The following is a 24945-nucleotide window of genomic DNA, read 5'->3' as shown; positions in this document are numbered from 1 at the left end:
TCTTTCTCATTCTATTATTTTCCTCTATTTCTTTGCACTGAGGAAGGGTTTCTTATCTCTCCTTACTATTCTTTGGAATTCTGCATTCAAATGGGTATATCTTTCCTTTTCTCCTTTGCTTTCACTTCTTTTCACAGCTATTTATAAGGCCACCTCAGACAACCATTTTGCTTTTTTGCATTTCTTTTTCTTGGAGATGGTCTTGATCCCTGTCTCCTGTACAGTGTCACGAACCTCTGTTCACAGTTCATCAGGTACTCTATCAGACCTAATCCCTTGAATCTATTTCTCAACTTCCACTGTATAATCATAAGGGATTTGATTTAGGTCATACTGAATGGTCTAGTGGTTTTCCCTACTTTCTTCAATTTAAGTCTGAATTTGGCAGTAAGGAGTTCATGATCTGAGCCACAGTCAGCTCCCAGTCTTGTTTTTGCTGACTCTATAGAGTTTCTCCATCTTTAGCTGCAAAGAATATACTCAATCTGATTTCGGTGTTGACCGTCTGGTGATGTCCATGTGTAGAGTCTTCTCCTGTGTTGTTGGAAGAGGGTTGTTGCTATGACCAGTGTGTTCTCTGGGCAAAACTCTATTAGCCTTTGTCCTGCTTCATTCTGTACTCCAAGGCCAAATTTGCCTGTTACTCCAGGTGTTTCCTGATTTCCTACTTTTGTTCTAGTCCCCTATAATGAAAAGGACATCTTTTTTGGGTGTTAGTTCTAGAAGGTCTTGTAGGTCTTCACAGTACCGGTCAACTTCAGCTTCTTCAGCATTACTGGTTGGGGAATACACTTGGATTACTGTGATACTGAATGGTTTGCCTTGGAAACAAACAGAGATCATTCTGTCGTTTTTGCGATTGCATCCAAGTACTGCATTTTGGACTCTTCTTGACTATGATGGCTACTCCGTTTCTTCTAAGGGATTCCTGCCAACAGTAGTAGATATAATGGTCATCTGAAATAAATTCACTCATTCCAGTCCATTTTAGTTCGCTGATTCCTAAAATGTCGACGTTCACTCTTGCGATTTCCTGTTTGACCATTTCCAATTTGCCACTTAACATTCCAGGTTCCTATGCAATATTGCTCTTTACAGCACTGGACCTTGCTTCCATCACCAGTCACATCCACAACTGAATGCTGTTTTTGCTTTGGCTCCATCTCTTCATTCTGGAGTTATTTCTCCACTGATCTCCAGTAGCATATTGTGTACCTACTGACTTGGGGAGTTCATCTTTCAGTGTTCTATCTTTTTGCCTTTTCATACTGTTCATGGGGTTCTCAAGGCAAGAATACCGAAGTGGTTTGCCATTCCCTTCTCCAGTGAACCACATTTTGTCAGTGGTCCTGTTATCCTGCTGCTGCTGCTAAGTCGCTTCAATCGTGCCTGACTCTGTGCAACCCCATAGACAGCAGCCCACCAGGCTCCCCCGTCCCTGGGATTCTCCAGGCAAGAACACTGGAGTGGGGTGCCATTTCCTTCTCCAATGCATGAAAGTGAAAAGGAAAATGAAGTCGCTCAGTCGTGTCCGACTCTAGCGACACCATGGACTGCAGCCTACCAGGCTTCTCTGTCCATGGGATTTTCCAGGCAAAAGTACTGGAGTGGGGTGCCCATGGCTGTCATGCAAAGAGGGAACAAACTTATTAAACCTATAGACATCATTCAATTCAAACTATAAGGACTGATAAGCAACAGCATTAAAGATTAACTAGAGCTGTCTAAAGAAGGGGATGCCTAGGGAGGAGAGTGTACTCTATTGTCAGAAATACTTGATAAAACGGGACTTGATCAAAACAACTAACTTCTGCCCTGCAAAAAACACTGTTAAGGGAAAGCAAAAACAAATCACAGACTCAGAAAATATCTGCAATAAATGTCTGATACAATACTTGTATCGGAAATAAAGAAGTCTTAAAGTTCAATGAGAAAATAAGCAACTCAATTAAAAATAAGCAAAGAAATGTGAGGGTACATCAAAGAAACTATACTGATACCAAAATAAGCATGGAAAATGATCATCAATCATTAGGGAAATAGAAAAGGCTTATTCCCTTAATATAGTGGTGTCATAAGAATCTTATGCATCAGTAAGTCAATCAATGTTCCAGCAGAAAAAGCAGGTATAGACACAAAGATCAATAGAAAAAGAAATAGAATGAATCAGTAACTTATGAAAAGATACTCAACTTCATCCACAATTAAAAATCAAGAGTAAACATTATATATTAATTATATCTCAATAAAGCTGGAAAAAGAAAGTAAAACAAAGCTGAACTATATTTATACTTACTAAGCCCTCAGTATGTGCCTGGTACTGTCCCAAATACTTTCCACCCATTAATTCATTTGATCTCATAGCAACCATCTGATGTAGGTACTATTACAAGTTCACAAGCCTTTATCCACAACTGCAACATCCAAAAAGCTCTGAAAACAAAGTTTTCTGATAATGCCTTTTGAAGCAAAACCTGACCTCATTTAAGTAAGGCTATTGATAGTATTTTCTTTTTCTGAATAAAACTTGTCTTTGAATAGAGTGCTGCCTGCCAGGCACCTGATGGGGGTTCATATTAAAAAAACATACTTTATAATTCCAAACTAACCCCAATTCCAAGACAGATCTGGCCTAAAATGTTTCAGATAAAGAAATGTAAACCTGTCTCCCATTCTGCACATGAGGGACAGTAGATTTCAGTTGCTAGACAGTTAACAGCCACACAGTTATTAAGTGCTGTTTACTGTCTAAAAAATAAAGCAACTTTTTAAAGAAAACAAAAACACTGGAAACAACCCAAAGTCTGACATCTACAAGGAACTGGCTAGGAAATTACAAAAAAAAAAAAACATAGGGGGAATTGACATACCATGAATGCAACAGTATTTTTAAATAAAAAAGAGAAGGAGGCCTGAAAGAAAACTTCCATATTTTGACAGAGACTTATTCCCGATACATATTAAGTGAAAAAGCAAGGTATTAAACACCAAGTCATCATTTTGTAGATCTAACACACACACAAATTTGTAACTGCTTGAACTTCTTGTAGATACACAGCATATGTCAGAAAGGGTAACAAAAGGAACTATGAATGGTCAATCCCTCCAAGAACAACCGGCACAACTGGAAAAAGGAGGTGGGGAAGCTTTTAACCACTGTAATTTTGTACCATGTGCAGATAATTTTATTTACATTAAAAAAAATAAAACTTCACATATTCTAAAGTAGAAAAAATTAAACCCCCAAAATAAAGAAGATATTTTTTCTATCTTTCAGCTAGATAAACTCCAAAGTTCAATAGAATAATGCTAGGGGAAAAAAGCCAGTGTCAATGGGAAATATTGCAATATCAGCTGAATATTTAAATATGTATGCTATTTCAAGTCCACTTCTAGAAACATCTTCTACCATTATATATGAGAACATGATGCTCAAACATGAAAGTAGAATGATGTTCCATATAGCATTTCTTAGTTAATAGCAAATGACCACAAAACAGCCAAACTATTCCTAAGAGACTTAAGTATGGTATATTCATATAACAGAAAACCATGAAGAAAAGGTACATTTTATAAATACTGATGTGTATATCTTAATGATTTTTCCGTACACACATACATACACAGTATACACACGTGTATACCACACTGTCATCTATGTGTTTATATTTTTCGGGATATATAGATTTACATGCTGTGCATATTGAAGATTATGAAAATATACATAAGAAACTGTCAACAGCATGCTTCTATGAATGGAAACTGATTTTTCACTATCAACAAAGGTGTGTGGCTACTTATAAGGGGCACCTAAGAAGTCAAAGGAAAAATATGGCACACTTCCTCAGTGGATCAGTTTTACTCAAAGATTTGGAAAGTAAAAAGTACTTGAAAAAAATGCTAAGTATTTCAAGTGGTGATTTCAATTATATTTATAATTTTTTAATTATTTATAAAACATACCTATCAAACACAAAGTCTGTATGTAATGTTAAAGATAAAACAACTCCAAAAGAACCATTCAGCTGGGCCCACTACACAGAACAGTCCAACTCAATTCTCATTCCCTATCAACAGCTGCCCACGGAGAACCTCATGGCCCACTGCCACTGCCCACCCACACGCCAAGAAGCTTGTTTGTTCCCATGGCCTCCTGCTCAAGCTGCCTATCTCTGCCCACCCTTGCAGAAGAATAGGGAACACATCCACATACCCAAGTCAATCCTCAACCAATGAGCCACACAGAAAATTAACTCTTTCAACTATATACAGAGACTTCTGGAGTTACAGAAAGGCATGCCAAAACATACAAAGGCACAATTAAATTTTAGGGACATTCATCTCTAAATCCCCGTCTTCCTTATGTGCACATGTGCTCAGTCACTTCGTTGTGTCCAACTTAGAACCCATGGACTGTAGCCCACCAGGCTCCTCTGTCCATGGGACTCTCCAGGCAAGAATACAGGAGTGGGTTGCCATTTCCTCCTCCAGGGGATCTTCCCAACTCAGGGATCAAACCAGTGTCTCCTATGGCTCCCGCACTGGCAGGCAGATTCTTTACCACTGAGCCACTAGGGAAGCCCAAGTTTTAGGGACATGCATTTCTAAATCCCCACCTTTCTCATATACTGTGGTCCAAAAACTGATGTACCAACCCACCTGGGATTAATAATTATTCTCCCACATTACAAATAATGGCATATCACTCACTTATCCCTAATCTTACTATGAACATTGCTCCTACTCTGGCATGACAGTAAAGAAATAATATGATACATTACTGGCATCCATGCTTAATAACTGAGTTACTCTAATGTCCTGGAAACAAATCCATTGCATGTCAGGTGGTTCTAATTATTTATTGCTTTCCGAATAGAAACTACTATAGCAAAATTCTTTCCACTCTTATTTTTTATTAATATAGTACCTCCATATTTATATGTATTAAAAAATAGGAACAGACTGATGTCAGAGCTTTTTCTTAATTCCAGCAATATTTATCCATATATACATGAACTAATTGAAAACAGCTTTACCCATACCATTAAGAGGTACATTTCCAATAAACTTTGCCTTTAAAATGCGGTTGACTAATTATACTCTAATAGTTAATCAATTTAACACTAATTTGATCAATTATACACTCATAATTGTGGTGATAATCTAGAAGAATTTTCAAATACTTTGAACATTAGAATCACAAAAATTCTTAAAAGTTTACATTTAAACTTATATATGGGGCTTCCCAAGTGGCACTAGTGATAAAGAATCCACTTGCCAATGCAGGAGACGTAAAAGATGCAGGTCCATCCCTAGGTGAAGATCTCCTGGAGGGGGACACAGCAACCCACTTCAGTATTCTTGCCTGGAGAATCCCACGGACAAAGGCACCTGGTTGGCTATGGTCCACAAAGAGTCAGACACAACTGAAGTGACTTAGCACACAAACTTATACACAAAAAATGTATGTACTACAAAATTATGAAGAGATGACCATTAACAGACATGTTCATTAGGGTAAAATCCTAAAGGGGAAGTAGGACAGAAATACAATTTCAAGGGATTTCCCTGGCGGTCCAGCAGTTAAGACTCCACATGGGTCCCACATGCCACATGGCCAAAAAAAAACAAAAACAAAAAACCACAATTTCAAAAAAGAAAAAGGGTGCTGTAAATCTTCTGGTTGTTAAAGAAAAACTTCCTCTCACGTTTTTAATGTGACTCCATGCTTCCAATGCAGGGGTCATGGGTTGGATCTGTGGCTGGGGAACTAAGAGCCCACATGTCAAATGTCAAAATGTCTTTCAAATAGTGAAAAGGTTATGGTATATACAATGGAATACTACTCAACGATAAAAATACTGATTCACACAATATGGAATACTCTTTAAAAGTATTATGCTAAATAAAAAGCCAGGCTGAAATTGCTACATACTGAATGACCCTTTGTATAGGAAATATTGGAAAAAACAAAGCTACAGGGGCAGAAGACTGATCAGTGGATGCCAGGGTTGGAGGTGGGAAGAGGGACCCACCACAGAAGAGCTTCAATGCACCTAACCCAGGCTAGGCTTTCCCTAACATTCCTCACACACCTTTGTAATTAACCATTACAAAAATAAATCTCCGGTTAAGAGCCTAACTGGGGCATGCCATGTTTCCAGTTGGGACCCTGATGGATAAATTAAAATGCAAACTTGCCATCTACCTCCTCCTGTACTGTAACACTCAAAATGTACCTATACTTCTTTCCCATCTTCTACTCAACAATCCACTGCCCCCTCTCACCCCACAGCTTTTAAGTCCAGAGTATCCAAGGCTCAGTGATCAGCACATCACATACACCTGGGGCTCATGCCCTCTACCACTTCCTTGCCCTAACTGAAATAAGTGAAGTGAAGCCGCTCAGTTGTGTCCAACTCTTTGCGACCTCATGGACTGTAGCATACCTGGCTCCTCTGTCCATGGAACTTTCCAGGCAAGAGTACTGGAGTGGGTTGCCATTTCCTTCTCCAGGGGCTCGTCCCAACCCAGGGATAGAACCCGGGTCTCCCGCACTGCAGGCAGACGCTTTACCATCTGAGCCACCAGGGAAACCCTAACTGAAACCCGACTAAGAGTGCCACTTCTCATGCAGCCCCTTCCAGGATCTCAGAGAAGGATGGTTTGCAGTTACTCACATGTTGGCTCTCCAGAGCCTCTTATGAAACTTCTCCTATTCCCCTCTCTCATAAAAAGTCGATTCCTTTGAGGCATGTGCCACCCATCTAGCTACGCTATAATATCCCTCTTACTGTCGTCTATAAGCCTCTTACTCTTCGTTTATCTAAGGGTTTTAAACCAGGTCTGTAATCCACCCTTCCATGTCACTTCTGCTATCACCCTGAATTCTGCCAAATTCCAACCCCATCAACTCCCAGCTCCTTATTCTCCCATCAAGTCCTCTACATTCTATCTTAGTCACCTGTTCACAATTTCATGCAGGAACTTCTCATATCCTAAAATGCTTCAACTCTTAAATATCAGAATAAGACAATCCATAATTACCACCAGCTAACCAACTTGTCTCAGGACTCCTACTCTGGACTTTTATTAAGATTCTCAGTATACTGACCTCTCTTCTCTTCCTCCTATCCACCCACCCCTGTCCAGTTAGTCAAGTTTAAAGTGCACAGTTCATCATTTCACTCACTCTCTGGTCAATAACCTAAATTCTCTTTCTTTTCTATCTGTTCATTCCATATCTAGTCAGACAAAATGCCAATCCAGCATAATTATCATTATTCTAGCCAATATTCTATATTTTGTACAGATTCTGGCTAATAGGGCCTACTAAAGGAGAGGAGAAAACACACATGCTCAAGAGTTTTCAGTGATAACAAATTTCAACTAAGGCATCAATGATGTCCAGAAATTCTACTCTCTCTAGACAGCTCCTTCCTTTTCCACTTTCTCCAAAATCTATGTGAACACTTTGCCTCTCCCCTCCAGCCACCACACACATCCTTTTTTCTTTCTCCCTTTCAGAGATGACCTCCTTTGTCACTTTATAAAAAGAAAGGATGGTGGGGGTCGGGGGGGGTGGGGGAGCAGTTTTGGTTCATAAACAACCTTATCTTCCATCCTCCCATTAAACTCACATTTTCACCCCCCTCTCCGCCCAGCCAAGAAATGCAGTGTCCCTTCTCCCAAGATCACTCTCCCTCTCTGGGCTTTGGATCCTATGCTTCAAGACTCTCTTATGCAATCAAACTTTCCAGAACCCCTCATATATCTCTAGCTGCCCCTTTTCTTCTCTCCTTCAAACATCTTTAATCTTTAACAAGTTGTGTACACCTGCCAAGCCCATTTCCCACTGAGTACACACTGCTCCCTGTGTACTCACTTCTATTCAAGTTATATCAGTGATTACCTGCACTTGTGTTATTGGTCAAACCCTGAGAATGAACGTCCTTTCACTAAGAAAATCTTTTACAAAAAACTAAAGTTCTACTTTAAAACAAATCTATTTACTTGAAATTACACTGTCTCTCTCAGAATTTGCATATTGTTAAATTTCCATACAGAATTTTTAGACATTAGCAAACAGAGGGTACCTATTAGCAAAAATTAAGGTCAGCTTTCTTCAGTATTTATAACTGGTTTGGCCACCATTCTTACTAAAAAGAAAACTATTTAAACAGAGGCAAGAGGTAACACATAATTTGTTATTTGTCCAAGTTATTTCCAACTTCAAGAGAAAACTCGTACAGTGACAGCCTGTTATTTTAAATATAAAGCTTTAAATATGATCGAATTAAGTTCATTCACATCAGAATACAGCAGCACTGTATGAAGAGAACACTTTAGGTGTTTCTCAGATCTTCTACTTAATAGTTCAAGTGATTCAACTTCTTTGAAATATGCTTTACCTCCTCTAAAATGGGAATAAAGCCTCCCTTAAATAGTTGAGATTAAAGATCAACTGATATGAAGAGCTTAGCACAAAGTAACAGGCATCTTACCCTCTTCCCTTAAAAGAAGCTGATTTTAGGAATGACAAGTATATTCTATACGACAAATATATTCAAAGCTAAATGAAGGTAGGTAACTCTTAGCAATGCTATACTTGCAGAATTCTTTAATCCTCATTAATCACCTGTACTTTATCCAATGAGTAGATGACAATCGCCTCTCAGGTCACAAGTCCCTGGCCTACTTTAAGCTTTCAGGAATAGAACAATTCATTTCCCTTTCTAAAAATGATCTTCAGTTCTAAATTAAAGTTCCTAATTTCTTGACAGTAACAGCCCTCTAACTTATACAAATACTCAGTACAGTTTTAAGCAAATAGAAAAAAAAATTGGCTACAAAGACAGGCATGCAAATTAAGAGCCTATGCCATAGTTATCTCAATATTTGGCAGGGTATGTAGACTGAATCCCAGCTGGCTAGCAAGTGTGCCAAGTAGAAATACAAGTCTTTGCACACTTTATTCTAGAACCCAGATTAAAAACCTGTAGCAAAACGCACAAAGATGGAAAATAGGAGTAGCTGTATATAAAAGGCAAGAGCAGCTTTCTTTTACCCCTAATGCACATAGCTCTGGATGCCAAACTTTATAAGAATACTCCAAGATCTCTCAAAAGGCCAAGTTTTTAGGTCCTGTTAAGTCATTTTTAAGTTTCACACTTGTCTGAGATTTCACTGGCTTTAATGAAAACTTCCATTAAAGTATCTACAGATAAAGTAAGATATCCTAAATCCACTTTAAAATAATCCAGGAGACAGAATAGTGTATACAATAGATGGAACAAGATTTGCCATATATTGACAACTGCTGAAGCTACAAAACAAGCACATGAGGTTCTTTTAATGTTCTATTTTTGTGTGTCTAAAAGTTCCATACTAAAAGTGTGTGTGTGTGTGTGTGTGTGTGTGTGTTTTAAATTAAGATGAGGATGTTTTAGCAACTCAATCCTTCCCTGCAGTTCTCATTTAGTTTGTACTCTTGCATGGGTAGTAATCCTGATGGGTTCCCTTGCCCATCAAGCATTTGGAAAACAGCAACCACTATATTCTATCACAACCTCACTCTGGATTTCGTCTTTAAATAAGCCACAATCTTAAAAAGCACTATCTGGTACAAAACATTTAAAACAAAGAATTTTAATAGTACCTAAAAGTTAACCATATACTACCCTATAAAGAGATCCACTTTAAAACTTAAGGCCAGGAAAAATGATATAAGCTTGAGCTTGGATAAGCCCTTTTCACTGATGTGATGTAATTCTGCAGCAAAAAAAATGGTATGAATGAGCAAGAACATCCCACTGGAAGGATACTAAAGAACCTAACTTGTGCACTTTGAACAGAATGATCATAACGTTTCTCACAGGTTCTTAAAAAAAATGCCTGTACATGACCTCCAAAGAATTTCTGAGACCTAAATGGGTTTAACAGCACTTTAATCTGAAGTCCAAAATTTCATCATTCTCCAAAGATCTCTAATTAAAAAAAAAGTTTTGGAAACACTTTAGATTTATAGAGACCCCTTCTATCCAAACCTTAGGTCTGAATCTCTAAACTTCAACTAAAATCAGAAGGCCTCCTGAACACTCGTAAAAGCAACGACAAACTGACAGACATATGCAAAAAAAAATCTAGGCACAGAGAGATGCCCAAATTTTAGAGGCAAAAAAGGAAGGTCATAAAGTTTGGAAGTATTCCCTGAACTTATTACATAAACATAAAAAGTTTATCTTTTACATGTTAGGGACAGGGTAAGACCATCAGAATTCGAAGTACTCCCTCAAAGTTCCCTTCTTATCCTACAATAAGCTACCAGGGGTGCTGTGGCTCTGGATGGTCAAGGGAGAGGAGAAAGTAAATATTCACAGTGCTACACCATTCCCTTCCAACTAAGGCTGCCTTGTGAAGAAAGAAGAGCAAGATGTTCTTGAACATCTATTTTCTGTATTTTAGTATACACTTTCCCCTCACAAACCCGTTATAATGGAGTTTGGATTCCCAGTCAGTCCACAGGATTAACACCAGAACTACAATTTAGCTACATTAGACCGGCAAGCTAAAACCTCATTTTCACAGAAAGAGTTGTTTCCAGTTCTCACCGAACAACTTCAAATGGCAGTCTGGACATGTGTAGGTTTAACAACAGTAAGACTATATAAGCAGTTGCTGCCTTTGAATGTTTCATTTCCAAGTTCCTGTTCCCCCATACCTCAACATTTATCCTATTGATACCCTCTGCCTGCCAGTGATGCCCCTCTCTTTTCCAAACACAGTGCTTGAGAAATCTGTGTCTGAGTACCTCACCCACTGCACCACTTCTCTATCCTCATCTCCCTTCTTCTGGCCCATCTGCCTCACACTGAGCACTGGACACTAGATACCTGACATGGAAGAGCATTTCCAGAGCCTAAAAGAGTGGAGGACACAGAGCAGCTGGTCAAAGTTTTGAAATATCAATAAATGAATCTCAGTCCAATTTTGCCACTACCCAACCTAGACTGTTACTTAACCTCTTTGAATCTCATCTATGAAGCTAAGAGAACTGAATTCAAGTTAATTTTGGCTCAATGGTTCTATGATTAGAAAACATTTTTAACAGCTGATCTGGGAAACTGCTTTTCTGCTCATTTTTAATAAAAACTGAACCTAACCTTAAGTTATGAACAACAGCTCAGGAGAAATGTGGGCAAAGGAAAAGAAGAGCCAAATCAGAATTAACCAGGAGATCAAGGGAATGACAGTAACAGCTGGCTCATCCTCTCATCCAAGGGTGAGAAAGAATGAAAAATGTTCAGCATTTTTTTGTGGAACTATGCTAGGCAAAGTATTTGAGGTGCCTTATAGAAAGACAGTGTCTTAAAGAAAGACCCCAAAGGACAAATTCCTCTCAAGAAAACTAAGAAGTTTTGTCTTTACATGTTTTTAAAATATGAGCACTATGTAACCTTTTATTATCACTAAATTTTCCCAAGAAGTCAAGAACTAAGGTTTGTTTTAGACCAAAGTGTGAGCCTTATTGCTCAGCCCTACACTGATAAAGTCCACAAGCTATCTCCCTTTCCATCTCCAATCTAAGCTCTACGGTCTTTTAATTAATTGCACTTTTTTAATCATTTATTACTGTAAGTCTCAAATCCTTTACAAAAACAAGTAAAATATATTGTTTTAGGAATAAACACTAGATGCCAGATTTACAAGCTAACATTTTAAAAATACAACTGGTTTTGTAGATGAAAATCTATTAATACAAATTACTACTGGCACCAAGCCCCCAACTAATTTCAATTTGCAGTCAAGTTCAATTCTACATTTCCACTTAATACCTCCTTAATCTTTCTAGTTTTGAAAGAAAATCTAACACCCCTAAACTTAAACCTTATTGTAAATGCCCATCTCATTTTCATTATCAGTAACTATCCAAATCCTCCACAGTAACAGAAGTGAGATACTGTGCAATCCTAACACAACAAAAAGAGATGTTTCTTAACGAGAACTGGATTAAGGACAAATGAAAGATCATTCCCAAAATGTACAGTCTGCAAATTCCCAAGTTAAGTAAAATTTCAACTCCTAATTGGTTTCTTGAATTTCTTAAATCTCTTCTACAAAATTATCTTTGGTCCCCATTAATTATAAATGCAGAAAGAAAATTTAAGAGGTGTAGTATTTCAGAATCTAAAGTCAAAAGCATTTGACTAAATTACACAAAACTCTCCTGGCTCAGAATAAAGAAAATCATTGTGAAGAAGAAAAAAAAAGAAAATCAAAACTTACCTGAAGTCATTAATTTAGCACAGCTACTTCTGCTTGCATCATCTTCTAAGACACGGTTTGTGCTCTTTTCTTTCCCAAGCAAAGTATCCTCCAAACGTAAGCATTTATCAGATACAACACTGTCTTCACCCATCACATGACTAATTTTGCTATTAGCTTCAAGTACAGATGTGACCTCTTCCAACTGAGCAGCTTCACTAGATTCCGTGTAAGAGGAACCTTTAGCTAAATTCTTTGAAGAAACTGGTAGAGATTCATCATCACTATCAAATCCAAAAGGATCTCCAGTATTTTCTTCTTCTATCTTAGGTTTCTTCGGAACTTCTTGGATATCTGGTTTGAAATTGGGCCTCTTCTGTCCTAATTTAGCCATAAATGTGGTTTCTCCCCACTTTGTGCTAAGGGTGGTCCGTTTGTTGGAAAAGACTTCATCAAACTTTGAACTTCCATTTCCTCCTTTCCTACTGTATGTTTTCCCAAATCTGGATGTCATTTTGACACCTGTTTCATATTCTCTGTGGGGAAAAAAAAAGTAAGAAAATATATAATCATCAAATATTTAAGAAGTGTTAATACTGAATATAAAAATAAGAAAATAGGGATTCTCCCCATACAGCTTTTCCACATTCAAGATACAAATCCAAAAACAGTTAAATAAGGGGAGGGAGTATAGAGAGGCTCATTTTTTATCCTATATACTTATATCAATCTTTTATATGAGTACATATTCATAGGCTATTTTCAGAACAAGAAAGCCTAACATCGCTTTTTTAAGTTTCAAATGAATCTACTTACTATTCTATCAAATTTTACCATAAAAAATAATCTGAATAGGCTAATTACCCTTAATATAAAATATTAAGCACAAAATGTTAATTTTTTTCAAGATCTTAGAGATGTCAAATAATTGACTAAATATAGTTCTTTGAAATTTCAGAGCACTTACTCATATGAAGGGTGAAAAGTCAGAAAACTGGTGCTATTTTCTCACATATTAGAACCTGCTACTTTTAATCCAACCTCAAAGATCCTGAGTTTTGGTCTAACATAATATAAACTATGACTTGAAAAATATTCCGTACTTGGTCATTTCCCTTAATGCAAGAAACCATACTCATCTTTCTTCCTTCCTTGTCCTCATAGTGCTGTGCTCATTTTCTGAACTACATTTTCTGAAGCTAGTGAACTCTAGCATATTACACTGACTGGTCCAGGGATTATTAAAAGAAAAAAAAATCATGAATTTATGTTCCTCTCTGATTTAAGACAAGATAAAATTATTTATCTACATGCTAAGTACTACGACAAAAAAAATTTCAGGACAGTAAATAGAGTCAAACAAGGTACCTTTTAAACATTATCAGTCCTTATCCATTACTCACACTTTGACCTTCTAAAATCTAAATATCAATAAATTAAATATAACCAGGAAAAAAAGTGAACAACTGCCTAAGGGCTTGAAAAAAACTTCATACTCTTGAAATTTACAATACAACAATCAGAGTTATATTTTGACCTATATTTTTTAATGTTTTTATCTATTAGTTTAAATGTTTCCCTTGATTAACTTAATCCTCCCAGTTTATAGGGAATCTCTATATATTCAGCAGAGGAATTTGCCCTCTCATATTTTGGTTAGAAGCCGATTCTAATTGGACAAAATAATACTTAATTTAGTCATTATACCCATCTACTTTTAAGAGAAAACTTTCTAATTTGTCTGAAGACCTTTTAATATGTCAAAAAACTTTTTTCTGAGGGATATCTATTTCCCCTCTTACTGTAGATTTACACTGAAGAATCCTGTCTTTCTTGCTAAGCATAACCTAAAGAAACTAAGTGTATTTGGCAGCTACAAGAAACACAAAATAAGTCATTTCTTTTCATTCCTCTTTGAATGTACAGCCCTAATCTACAGACCTACATTTACATATACACCAACAAAGCTAAAACGTTTCGGATACACTAGCATGGTAATTACCTAAAAATGCTGACTAAAGGCTAAACCAAAAAACCTAGACTTGGACTACTTTAGGTCCACACCAAAAAAATTCATGGTAAAAATGGTCCTAGAACCATAAAGCATTCACTGTGACAAGCTCAAAGTCTGCCGATGAACACCTGATACCAAGGAGTTAATTATTTTAACTGATAAATTATGCTTTTTTTTTTTTTAAGAACCTATGCCTTCGAAAAATATACATTGAAATACTGATGCAATAATGTCAGTGATTCTCCAACTTTAAGGTGTGTGGAATGGAAAGTGCAGAGATGAGAAAAATTTGGTTAAGAGTTAATAACTGTTGAGTCTGAAAGATGAATACATGGGAGTTCATTATATAATATCCCCTTTGCTGGTCTTTATACAGTTTTCCATGTCCTTTTTTTTTTTTTTAAGTCACCAGACAGACAATTGTAATGGCATTATCTAAGTAAGACTAGAGTGTAAAGTATGTAGAAATTCAAAAATAAGTGTGTAGATGTATTTGACATTATATTTCAAGTATATTCAAGTTAAGAACACAGGCTATCTTGCTCAGGCTTCAAACTCCAAACATTACCTTACCAAAAAGGAAAGAATGATTCACAACTAAGTCTTTTTGGTCGTTGGGCCTTTGCCTCAGCCCAAAGCTTGTCGAATTTTCGGGGAAGTGCGCTGGAATAAAGAAGTCCTCACACTTAACCCCCAACCAAATCGAGTCCTTCAAATCTCCACGGGCTTAGGGGCTTCCCTGCAGGAATGAAAGCCGGAAAGGCCAAACCTCACCACCCAGAAATCCTCACCTGGGGGCGGCGGTGCGCTAGGAGGTGGCGGGGAGAAGCGGCCCCCCTGCCCCTGGAAGCTCACGCAACTTTTCTCCTCCCCACCCCCACCTCCACCTCCCAGGAAAGGGATGTTGCTTCCGACGCCCCGGAAGCCTCTGCCACCGAATCCCCAGGGTAGTGGAAGGCCTCAGCGGCAGCCAGAGGCGGAGAAAAGGCAGCAAAAGATTTCGGCCTGAAACCAATACACTTGACCGCGCCTGGGGAGGGAAGTAAATCAGCCGTCGCCCAGAAAGAACTCAGAATAAAGGGGAAAAGAGGAAAAAGAGTTCTTCAGACTGTTCCGCTGCCCAACTTCCTCAGAGACCGGGTGGGTGAGATAGAAGGACTTCCATCACCCCCTCCCAGACCCCTGCCTCCTCTACCCTCGGCAAGCTCCGGGCCTAGGCAGCCGCCCTGGAGACCTCACTTACCCTCGGCGCCTGGCGGGTGCTTTAGCCTCAGGCCGCCTCCGCCTCTCCCGCTCCCAACGGCCCACGGGCGGGCGCCGGAGCCCCGCGCGGGAGAACGGGGCCGGCTGGTGAGCGAAGAGAGGCAAGGGGCTCCGCCACCGTCCGAACCCGCGACTCCGCTCTCTGTAAATAGGAAACCCGGTGGAAGGGGGGGAGGAGTGGCGGCACCGCAACTTCCCTCCCCGCCTCGAGCGCCGCCGGCCGGGCCCGGGCCTAGGCCTCCCTGGCTGTCGCCGCCTCTGGAGCTGGTACCGGAGCCCGCTACGTGCCCCCGATGGGCCGCCGTCGCCTCCTGCGCCGCCGCTTCCGTCGGTGAATGGTCAGCGCTAGAGTTTGAACAGGGCCCTGAACCATCTCAACGCCATTTGCGCTCCCGGCCCCCACCTCCTTCCTCCAACAGCCGCTCGCTCCGTCACTCCGCTTCCCACAGGCCCCGCGCGACCGCCCGACCCCGCAGCCAATCGCGCGGCTGCTTACTCAAACCGCCGCGCAGGCGCCGCGCCCCGCATGCTCCGGCGCCCGCCATTGGTCCGGCCGTGGGGCCCGACGGGAGTTGTAGTCCCTGTCCGAGAGGTCTAGGTGCTGAGAGCCCGGCGCGGGAGCGGGCAGCGGGCGGAGCGGTTGTGGCTGGCCTGGCTGGCCTCGGCTCGCGAGCGAGCGAGTTCCAGCTCCTGGCCCCGCCGGGAGACGCAGGTGCAGCGGGGGAGGACTGGGGGCTCAGTGCAGGCGTCTGTGTCAATCGTTTCCCCTCCAGGGACTCGCCGGTGTCTGGGGACGGTGGGTTGTGCAGCTGCGCCGGGCCTGCTGGAGTCGCCGCCTGGGAGCCGGGAGACCGGGAGCTTGCGGCTCGGAGCGGCTCTTGACCCAGACTGGCTGGTGCTGACCTGGCGCAGTTAATGACGGCGGGAACTGGGAGGCCCTGGTAGCAGGGCACCCGATCAGTGACCGCACCCCGAAGTGATGTCGGTCTGGCTTTTTAATGCTCTTCTAGGATCCCCTGGATTCCTTTCGTCGTTCTTTTCTCCTTCAGTCTGTCCCGAAGCCGTTAAAAGTGACCCCTGAGAATATTGGATGGTATTAAGGAATTATCCAACCTTGTTGGATGTGATAACGGTAATGTGGTTAGGTTAAGGAGAGAAGGCGGGGGGAATGGCAAAATACTAAAAGTTTTGACAGATAAAATGATCAAGTATCTGGGAAAATAACTCCTACAAACACTGATGGAGGGAAAATAACCCAGTGGGGTGTGTTTCATTGCTGATGCTGTGTTATGCATGAGCTTATTACAATTTCTCTGCTTGTATATCTGAAATTTCTCATAATAAAAAATTTTATGAACCAGTGATTTGTCTCTGGGGAAGGCAAGGAGGTAGATGATGGGAAGAAAGAAAATTTATTTTTCTCTATACAACATTTTGTGCTGTTCGAAGTTTTTTCCTTGTCAATGTATTACCTATTCAGAAAATTGTAAATTCTTGTGATGGTGTTCTAAGACTACGGTGGGAAGACAGCCTTTTAAAGAGTAACACAATTGGTTTCCTCCTAAGAGAGTTTCGTGATTATTTGGGCTCCGGTGGCCCTGCTGTTTGGTGAGAGGGGTGAATGATGATCCACCTGGGAAATTAGAAAACTACTAATTGTTTTCAGTGAAAAACCTACCTCTTCTTCCACAAAAGTTAATTTACTTAGAATGCACCCAGAAGTTACCAAACTCCTTCAATATATTGGCAAAATCCAGACAGACAAAAAATAGTTCAGACATTCTGTAGCCCTTCCCAACAGAAATTTAAGGTGGATTTTAGCTTGACTGAGCTGTTTTACTTTTGTACAACTGCTTGCAAAATTTACATTCTGACATTTACAGTTTCTGAAATACATCAATACTTGATTGTTTCAAAACCGACTCTTAAATAGCTTTATTCTAATGGAAGTTATAACAGGTCTGTGTGTTCCACAGCATGTGACTTTTATTTGGGTCAGTTTTGTCTTTTTAAAAAAATTGGCATAGCATCTTGTTTTATCAGTTGGTTTGAAGACTCCCAGCAGAGGTGCAAGCTGCACTTACTATAATTATTTAGATGACATGGTGGTGGGTGCTAATTAAGGGGTAATTATCATCAGAGGCAAAGGCTAAGATCAAAAAGCTGAAAGTGGTGGCGAGACAATTGCAGGATCTTTCTGTAAAAGAGTACTGTGAACCCTCTGGGACCAAATGATGCCCTCACACAGCTCATTACACCGTGGCCTCGCTGGCGCTTGGCACTTAGCTGGGTCAGTGACTTTGCATGAAGCTTAAGTGGAAAAGTAAAATTTTTAAAGAAATAGCTAGTCTATGAAACTCCTTTTGAGAACTTTTGGTGCGGTAGGCATGTTAAATAATGGAACTCAATATTAAATTCTTGCTACTTTAAAGAATGACCCCCATAGTCAGAACCTGGAAGTTTCTTGGGAAAAGCAAGAATCTCTGTCCCCACCCCAACTCCCCCAAAAGCAGAATCTACACTTTAACAGGATTCCCCCAGGTGACTGGTCCACAGATTAAAGGTTAACGTGTTAGTTGCTCAGTCATGTCTGACTCTGCTACCCCATGGGCTGTAGCCCTCCAGGCTCCTCTGTCCATGGGATTTTCCAGCCAAGAATACTGGAGTGGATATCCATTCCCTTCTCCAGGAGGTCTTCCCGACCCAGGGATCCAACCTGGCTCTCCTGCATTGCAGCAGATTCTTTACCATCTGAACCACCAGGGAAGCCCCAAAGGTTAATAAGTATTGTTTTAAAGTATATCCATAGCATTTGATGGCAATCTAATTTCTTTTTCTTAGGATGGGGGAGAACATTAAGAACATACTATGCATTAGATACAATACCAATCTCCTGAGGGAAGTCATCCCTATTCTACAAGTGAGGTAATGGAGATGTTGGCATTTGCTCGAGGTATTGTAACTAATGAGGGAATCAAACTTTTTCTTAGGCATTCGATTCACATTATTATTTACAGACCTTCTTAAATCTGATACTGCTAAAGCCCAGCTGAAGAATTGATGCTTTTGAACTGTTGTGCTGGAGAAGACTTGAGAGTCCCTTGGACAGCAAAGAGATCAAACCAGTCAATCCTAAAAAAAAATCAACCCTGAATATTTGTTGGAAGGACTGATGCTAAAACTTCAATACTTGGGCCACCTGATGTGAAGAGCCAACTCATTGGAAAAGACTCTGATTCTGGGAAAGATTGAGGGCAGGAGGAGAAGGGGGCGACAGAGGATGAGATGGTAGGATGACATCGCTGACTCAATGGACCTTGAGTTTGAGCAAACTCTGGGAGATAGTGAAGGACAGAAAAGCCTGGCATGCTGCAGTTCATGGGGTCGCAAAGAGTTGGGCATGACTTCAGTTCAGTTCAGTTGCTCAGTCGTGCCCCCATGGACTGCAGCACACCAGGCTTCCCTGTCCATCACCAACTCCCAGAGCCTACTCAAACTTGTGTCCATTGCGTCAGAGATGCCATCCAACCATCTCATCCTCTGTCATCCCCTTCTCCTCCCGCCTTCGCCCCATGAACTGTAGACCACCAAGCTCCTCTATCCATGGGATTCTCCTGGCAACAATACTGGAGTGTGTTGCCATGCCCTTCTCTGGGGGATCTTTCCAACCCAGGGATCAAACCCAGGTCTCCTGCATTGCAGGCAGATTCTTTACCATATGAGCCACCAGAGAAGCTCTTCTGGACAAGACTTAGTGAATGAATAACAAATCTGGTACGTGATTTGAAAAAATTGTACGTGTGTGCATTGAGTCTGTAGAAGTTTGCTATATGAATACTGAAAAGAGCTGTGCTAGGGCTCTCCACCCTCATATGACCCACACTAAAGACAGGTGGAGAGCTTGCTCACTCCCGGGCCCCTCCTGGGGGCAGGTCAGACTCTGGATGTGCAGGCTGGACCACCACTTTACCCTTTCCCTCCCTGGTTCCACTGAGGCAAAAAAACTTGGCCATGGCCTGAAGTTCCACACCAAAGAGAGTGAACTGGACTGTGGTGTGGATAACGCAAGGACAAGCCGTTTTGTTTTATTTTTTAATTTTACTGCGTTTGGTTTCTTAGTTCCCTCAGCTTGGCCTCCTGCCCATCCCCATCCCCTGGGTCGGTTCTCTTCACTTCATTTGAATCTGCTCACATACACACCCAGTAGGTGTTTTTCTCTTTGCTGTTATGCTTCTATGCAAAGCTCTTAGATGTCTGCTTTTTGTTTTCCATTAACTCTCATACGTATTCCAGAAACTGAAATGGACCTGAGCTAAGCGTGTACCCTTTGATGCTGCGGGCTGTCCTTTGTGCCGCCTCCAGCGGAGGACAGCATCCCTGCTACCTTGAGTTGCACTCAGATGGACTCTAGCTGAAAAGAGAAAATCCCACAAAGAAAACTAACAGAAGAATCCGTTCTGCCACTGTTGTCCTGCCTTTGTTTCAGCCCTGGCATAGGAACTGTCCAAACTGGAGTTGCCAAATAGAGCTGTGCAGTCTTTTTCTGATAATGTGTAGTAAAATGTATTACAATTTATACAATTCAGAGAACTACACACATTGGCTGGAGGAAATTTTTCCTTTTCACAGAACGTGGAATAAAATTATCTTAATAAATCGTACACTTAACATATCAGTGTGTGACACAACTGTGTCACAAGCTGTGGGGCCAACCCTGCCTTTATCACTGATCCTCCCCAACACTTCTCTCTGTTCTGTGAATACTGGGCTGATAGGCCTTTTCAACTAATCTCCCCCTGACCAGCCTATTTTAAATTGTGACACACCTGTTCTCAAATGTTCCCTATTTCCCCCTTATTTTTCTTTAGGGCATTTATCTCCTCATCCAACGTATCACATATTTTGTATATTTTCTCTATGAGGGCATGGATCTTTGCTGAGTAAATAGCCCCATTTCTTTCTTTCTTTTGTGTAAGATTATATCCTGAAAGGAAAGTGACTTGAAACTAACAACAGTTTCATATAAACTGTGACTCTGTAAGTTGTTCACTGAGTTTTCCCAAGGGGAAGGGGGCTGCTTTCTGGAGCTACCTTTTGTTCTTGCTTTGGATAGGTTTTCATTTTGAGAATTGAGATGATGAATACTACTATAATCCCAATTACCTTGTTTTCTGGGATAATTGGAATATGTTCTCGGGAGGTGGTGACATCCTTTGGGGAATAAACTGCTGTCTAGGTAATTGAAAGACAAAGCAAGGGAAATTCTTTGGGGACAGGCTGCCTGATGAGGATTGGTATCCAGCCATCCCTCAAGGACTGGCTATTTGACCCTTGTCTAGAAACAGCCCTCTTCTCCCCAGGATCCTCTCCCCAAATGCTCTATGATACCCCTCCCCTCAAAAAAAAAAAAAAAAAAAAGCCTCCTGGTGCTTTCCATCATCAAAACTAAAATCCCAAATCCTTACCATGGCCTGTAAGGCCCTGCATGATCTGGCCCCTGAGTACCCCTCTCCCTTCCCACTTTGCCAAGCCTGCCTCTGTCTACAACTAGAACCTGCCAAACCAGCTCCTGCCCCAGGGTCTCCGTGCAGCTCTTCCCTCCACTGGTCCTGGAGATAAGCACAGGGCTCCCTCCCTGGCCTCTGCCTCTCTCAGGGCTTGGCTCCCGTGTCTCCTCTGTAGGACCTACCCTGCCCTACTGTCCTACCCTGTGCTGCTTGGTTTAAACCCCTCACCCTGCCATCCCCCACTCCATATCCTTTCCCTCTTGTCTTTCTCCGTAAAGGTCATGTTTGTTTTACATATTAACTTGTTTATTCATTTCCTTCCACTAGAATATAAACTCTATGAGGATAGGGATTGTTGACTTTTGTTCAACAATTATTGTAGTTGATGGACTAAATACCTCATAAATTATGTTGAAGTCTTCTATATCTTTACTTATTTTTTATGTACTTGACCTATCAATAATTGCAAAAGTTACTTTGAAACCTCTCATGGTAAGAGGAATTTTGTCAAGGTTTTTCTACAATTCTACTTTTTTATATATATATTTTGAGGATATTTTATTGGGCACAGACAAGTTCAGCATTGTTATAACTTCCTGGTGGTGTTGAAAGCTTTAAGTAATATGGGAGATGAATTGCCAAAATTGCCTGAATTTTCCATCCCTCCCTATACACATACCTCTCACGATGTGACTTTGCAGCTCCTCCCAGAATCTGGGCTGGCCTTGTAACTTGCCTCTGCCAAAAGAATGTGGCAGAAGTGATAAATAGTTCTGAGCCTGAGCCTTCAGAAACCTTGAATGCTTCCACATTTTCTCTTGGATCCCTGCCTCCACCATAAGAACAGGCCTGGGCTAGCCTGCTAGAGGATGAGAAGACATATGGAAAAGAGCTGAGGTCATCCTACACCAGTCAACAGCTAGCAGATCCCAAACAGGCAAGCCCAATCAGAATCAGCATAGCCACCCACCTGACCTGCAGCTACTCAGAGTTGCATACATGAGCCCACCTAGGACCAGACAAACTGCCCAGCTGACTTACAGACTCATGAGCAATAATAACTAGTTATTAAGCCTGTGAATTTTGAAGTGGTTTGTTATACAGTATTATTGTGTCAATAGATAATTGATGGTTAATGCCTCCTCATTTGGGTCTCAGCCCCAGAACAGCTTTCTCGACTACCCTGGCAATCTAAGTCTGCTTCCCAGTCTCTGTATGATATGTGCTCAGTCTCTCAGTCGTGTTCAACTCTTTGCGGCCCTATGGACTGTAGCTTGCAAGGCTCCTCTGTCCATTAGATTTCCAGGCAAGAATACAGGAGTCGGGTGCCATTTCCTCCTCCAGGGTCTTCCCAACCCAGGGATGGAACCAGTCTGTTAATGCTCCTGCATTGGTGGGCAGATTCTTTACTACTAGTGCCTCCTGGGAAGCCCCAGTATAATAGAGGTGTGTTATTTTCTCAATAACACTTGCTGCCTTCCAGAATGATTTGTTGACTTCTTTACTGTCTGTTTCCCACACTAGACTGTCAATGGTGTGATGTCAGAGACCTTGTCCACTCTATTTCTCTGCTCCGTCCTCAGCACCCTAGCACAGTTCTTCACTGTCCAGCTGTGTGTGGCCACTGAACACTGGAAACATGTTCAGTCCAACCTGAGATGTGCTGGAAATATAAAACACTGGGTTTTGGAGGCATAGTACAAAAAAGTATATAAAGTATCTCAATTTTTATATCGATAAAATGTTGAAATGAAAATATTTTAAATATGCTGTGTTAGGTAGAATTTGTTGTTAAAGTTAATTAATTTCCTTTTTACCTTTTTAAATATAGCTATTAGAAAAAGTAAATTTGTGCCTTGCACTGTATTTCTTTTGGACAGACAGAATCTATAGAAGTTGCTATAAAAGTTCAGTAAATATTTATTGAAGAAAAATGTAAAAAAATATATTTATGAAAAGAAATGAGCTATCAAGCAACAAAAAGACATGGAAGAACCTTAAATACATATTACAAAGAGAAAGAAGCCAGTTTGAAAAGTCCATATACCACTTAACTCCAACTATATGACATTCTGGAAAAGCAAGATGAGTTGAGATAGAGTGATTGCCAAGAGATTTACAGGGAGGGAGGAGGAGTAATGAATGAGTGAAGCAGGAGATTTTTTCAGGTTAGCGAAAATGATTCTATATGATACCGTAATGGTGTGTACATGATATTATGCATGTGTCAAAACCCATAGAACCATAAAACACACGAACACTAATGTACACTTGAGACTTTAGTTAACAATGTATAGAGAAAAAAAAACAATGTATCGATATTGGTTCATTAATTGTAACAAACACACCATGCTAATGCAAGACAATAAAAAACTGGGGGTGGGAAGAGAGGTATGTGGGAATTCTCTGTATTATATGCTCAATTTTTCTGTGAACCTAAAACTGTTCTAAAAAAAAAAATTAAAAAAATGAATTCACACACAGCCACCAGAGTGATAATTTGTAAAACATAAATGGAATAAACCACTTACCTCTTTTTACAAACTTTTGGTGGCTCCCCACTGTCTACCAGAAGTGAGTTCACATCCATTGGTATTTGCAGTGACATTGACTGCACCTCCCATTCTGCTTCCTCTTCTCTCTACCTGTATCACTACTCAAGGATCGCAAGCCTTCACTGCAAAACTCACTCAGTCCCCTCTGCCTGAAAAGTCTTTCTTCCTCTCCATTTGTGAAACCCTATCATGAATCACATACTGTCTCATATAAGTCAATCATTCTCTATCTCATGTTTCCCTAGTTCTAAATTAAAAGTAGATACAGAAAACTAGGTATGTGGAGTTTGGGCAGTTTCAAAGTTTTGTGCCTCTTTCTAGTAAGTTTAGAAAATGGACATAATGGATATATGTATTAATCTTGGAAGTGTTGAAAAAGAATTCTGACAGCCACAGGTGGACTAGAGATTAATATCCTTGAGATGGAAACAGTGGAAGCAAAACAAGGCTATTGAATGTCAGTGAAGATCTGCTTGGGCTCACCTCCTAGGTAGGAGGCAGTGGGATACCCTGTTGGGAGCAGGATCCATCCCAAACTGTGAGGTGGTGTTAGCTGACTGTCTGGCTACAGTGACAGGAGACAGGCCTTTGGGTTGTCACCTGCTCTGAAAGTCAATCTGTCTCTGACTGCTGCTCACCCAAGCTAGGATGCCAGGGTGACTGGGTTTCATGTATTTCACTTGCAGGGCAGATGATAGCATAGTAGTGACATTACCATCTCTACTATCACACAGTAGAACCTCAGTAGAGTGTGTTGGAGAAGGAAATGGCGACCCACTCCAATACTCTTGCCTGGAAAACCCCATGGGTGGAGGAGCCTGGTAGGCTACAGTCCATGGGGTCTCGAAGAGTCAGACATGACTAAGCGACTTCACTTTCACTTTTCATTTTTACGCATTGGAGGAGATGGCAACCCACTCCAGTGTTCTTGCCTGGAGAATCCCAGGGACGGGGGAGCCTGGTGGGCTGCCGTCCATGGGGTTGCACAGAGTTGGACATGACTGAAGCGACTTAGCAGCAGCTTAGTAGAGTGTGTGAGAAAACAAGTGAGCGGGGCTTCCAGGTGCAGAGTTTACAATGCAGATTTCCCTATCTCTCCTTTTCGGGGATTTTGATTCTATTATCCAACCACTATGCTGATGGGAAACTTAATGATTTGCCCAAGGTCACCCAGCTACTTAGGTGTCTTTCTCCAAAGGTCACAGGCATGAAGCATGTACTATCCGGGGCCCTTAATATCAGGCCACGAAGAGGAATGCCATTCCTTTGCTGTCATTTTAAGCCAAAGGTCCAGGCCTACCTGGAGAAGAAAGAATCTGGTTGAGATTTTGGAGGTGTTTAG

General features: G+C 40.9%; 1 protein-coding gene across 7 annotated transcripts in view; it reads right to left on the bottom strand.

Annotated features, from left to right (window-relative positions):
• WAPL (WAPL cohesin release factor) overlaps positions 1-15974 on the bottom strand; it is a 77456-nt gene extending 61482 nt beyond the window's left edge. For 3 of the 7 annotated variants that reach the window (XM_086381170.1, XM_086381174.1, XM_086381177.1), the window contains exons 1-2: positions 15522-15974; positions 12286-12800 (exon numbers count right to left, since the gene is read on the bottom strand). In XM_086381170.1, the coding sequence (XP_086237296.1) occupies positions 12286-12778 (493 nt within the window). In that variant the 5' untranslated portion in view covers positions 12779-12800; positions 15522-15974. Of the gene's footprint in view, positions 1-12285; positions 12801-14851; positions 15018-15521 lie in introns of all 7 variants that reach the window. The other 4 variants (XM_086381171.1, XM_086381175.1, XM_086381173.1 and 1 more) reach the window with 2 other exon arrangements.
• Between the last annotated feature and the right edge of the window lie 8971 nt (positions 15975-24945).

This window comes from Bos grunniens, chromosome 28 (genome assembly GCF_055505025.1).
Source record: "Bos grunniens cultivar Pamir isolate PY7600 chromosome 28, Bosgru_T2T1.0, whole genome shotgun sequence".
Classification (NCBI taxonomy): Eukaryota; Metazoa; Chordata; class Mammalia; order Artiodactyla; family Bovidae; genus Bos; species Bos grunniens.
Note: the sequence above shows the minus strand (reverse complement) of the source record. Positions and strands in the feature narration are given on the sequence as shown.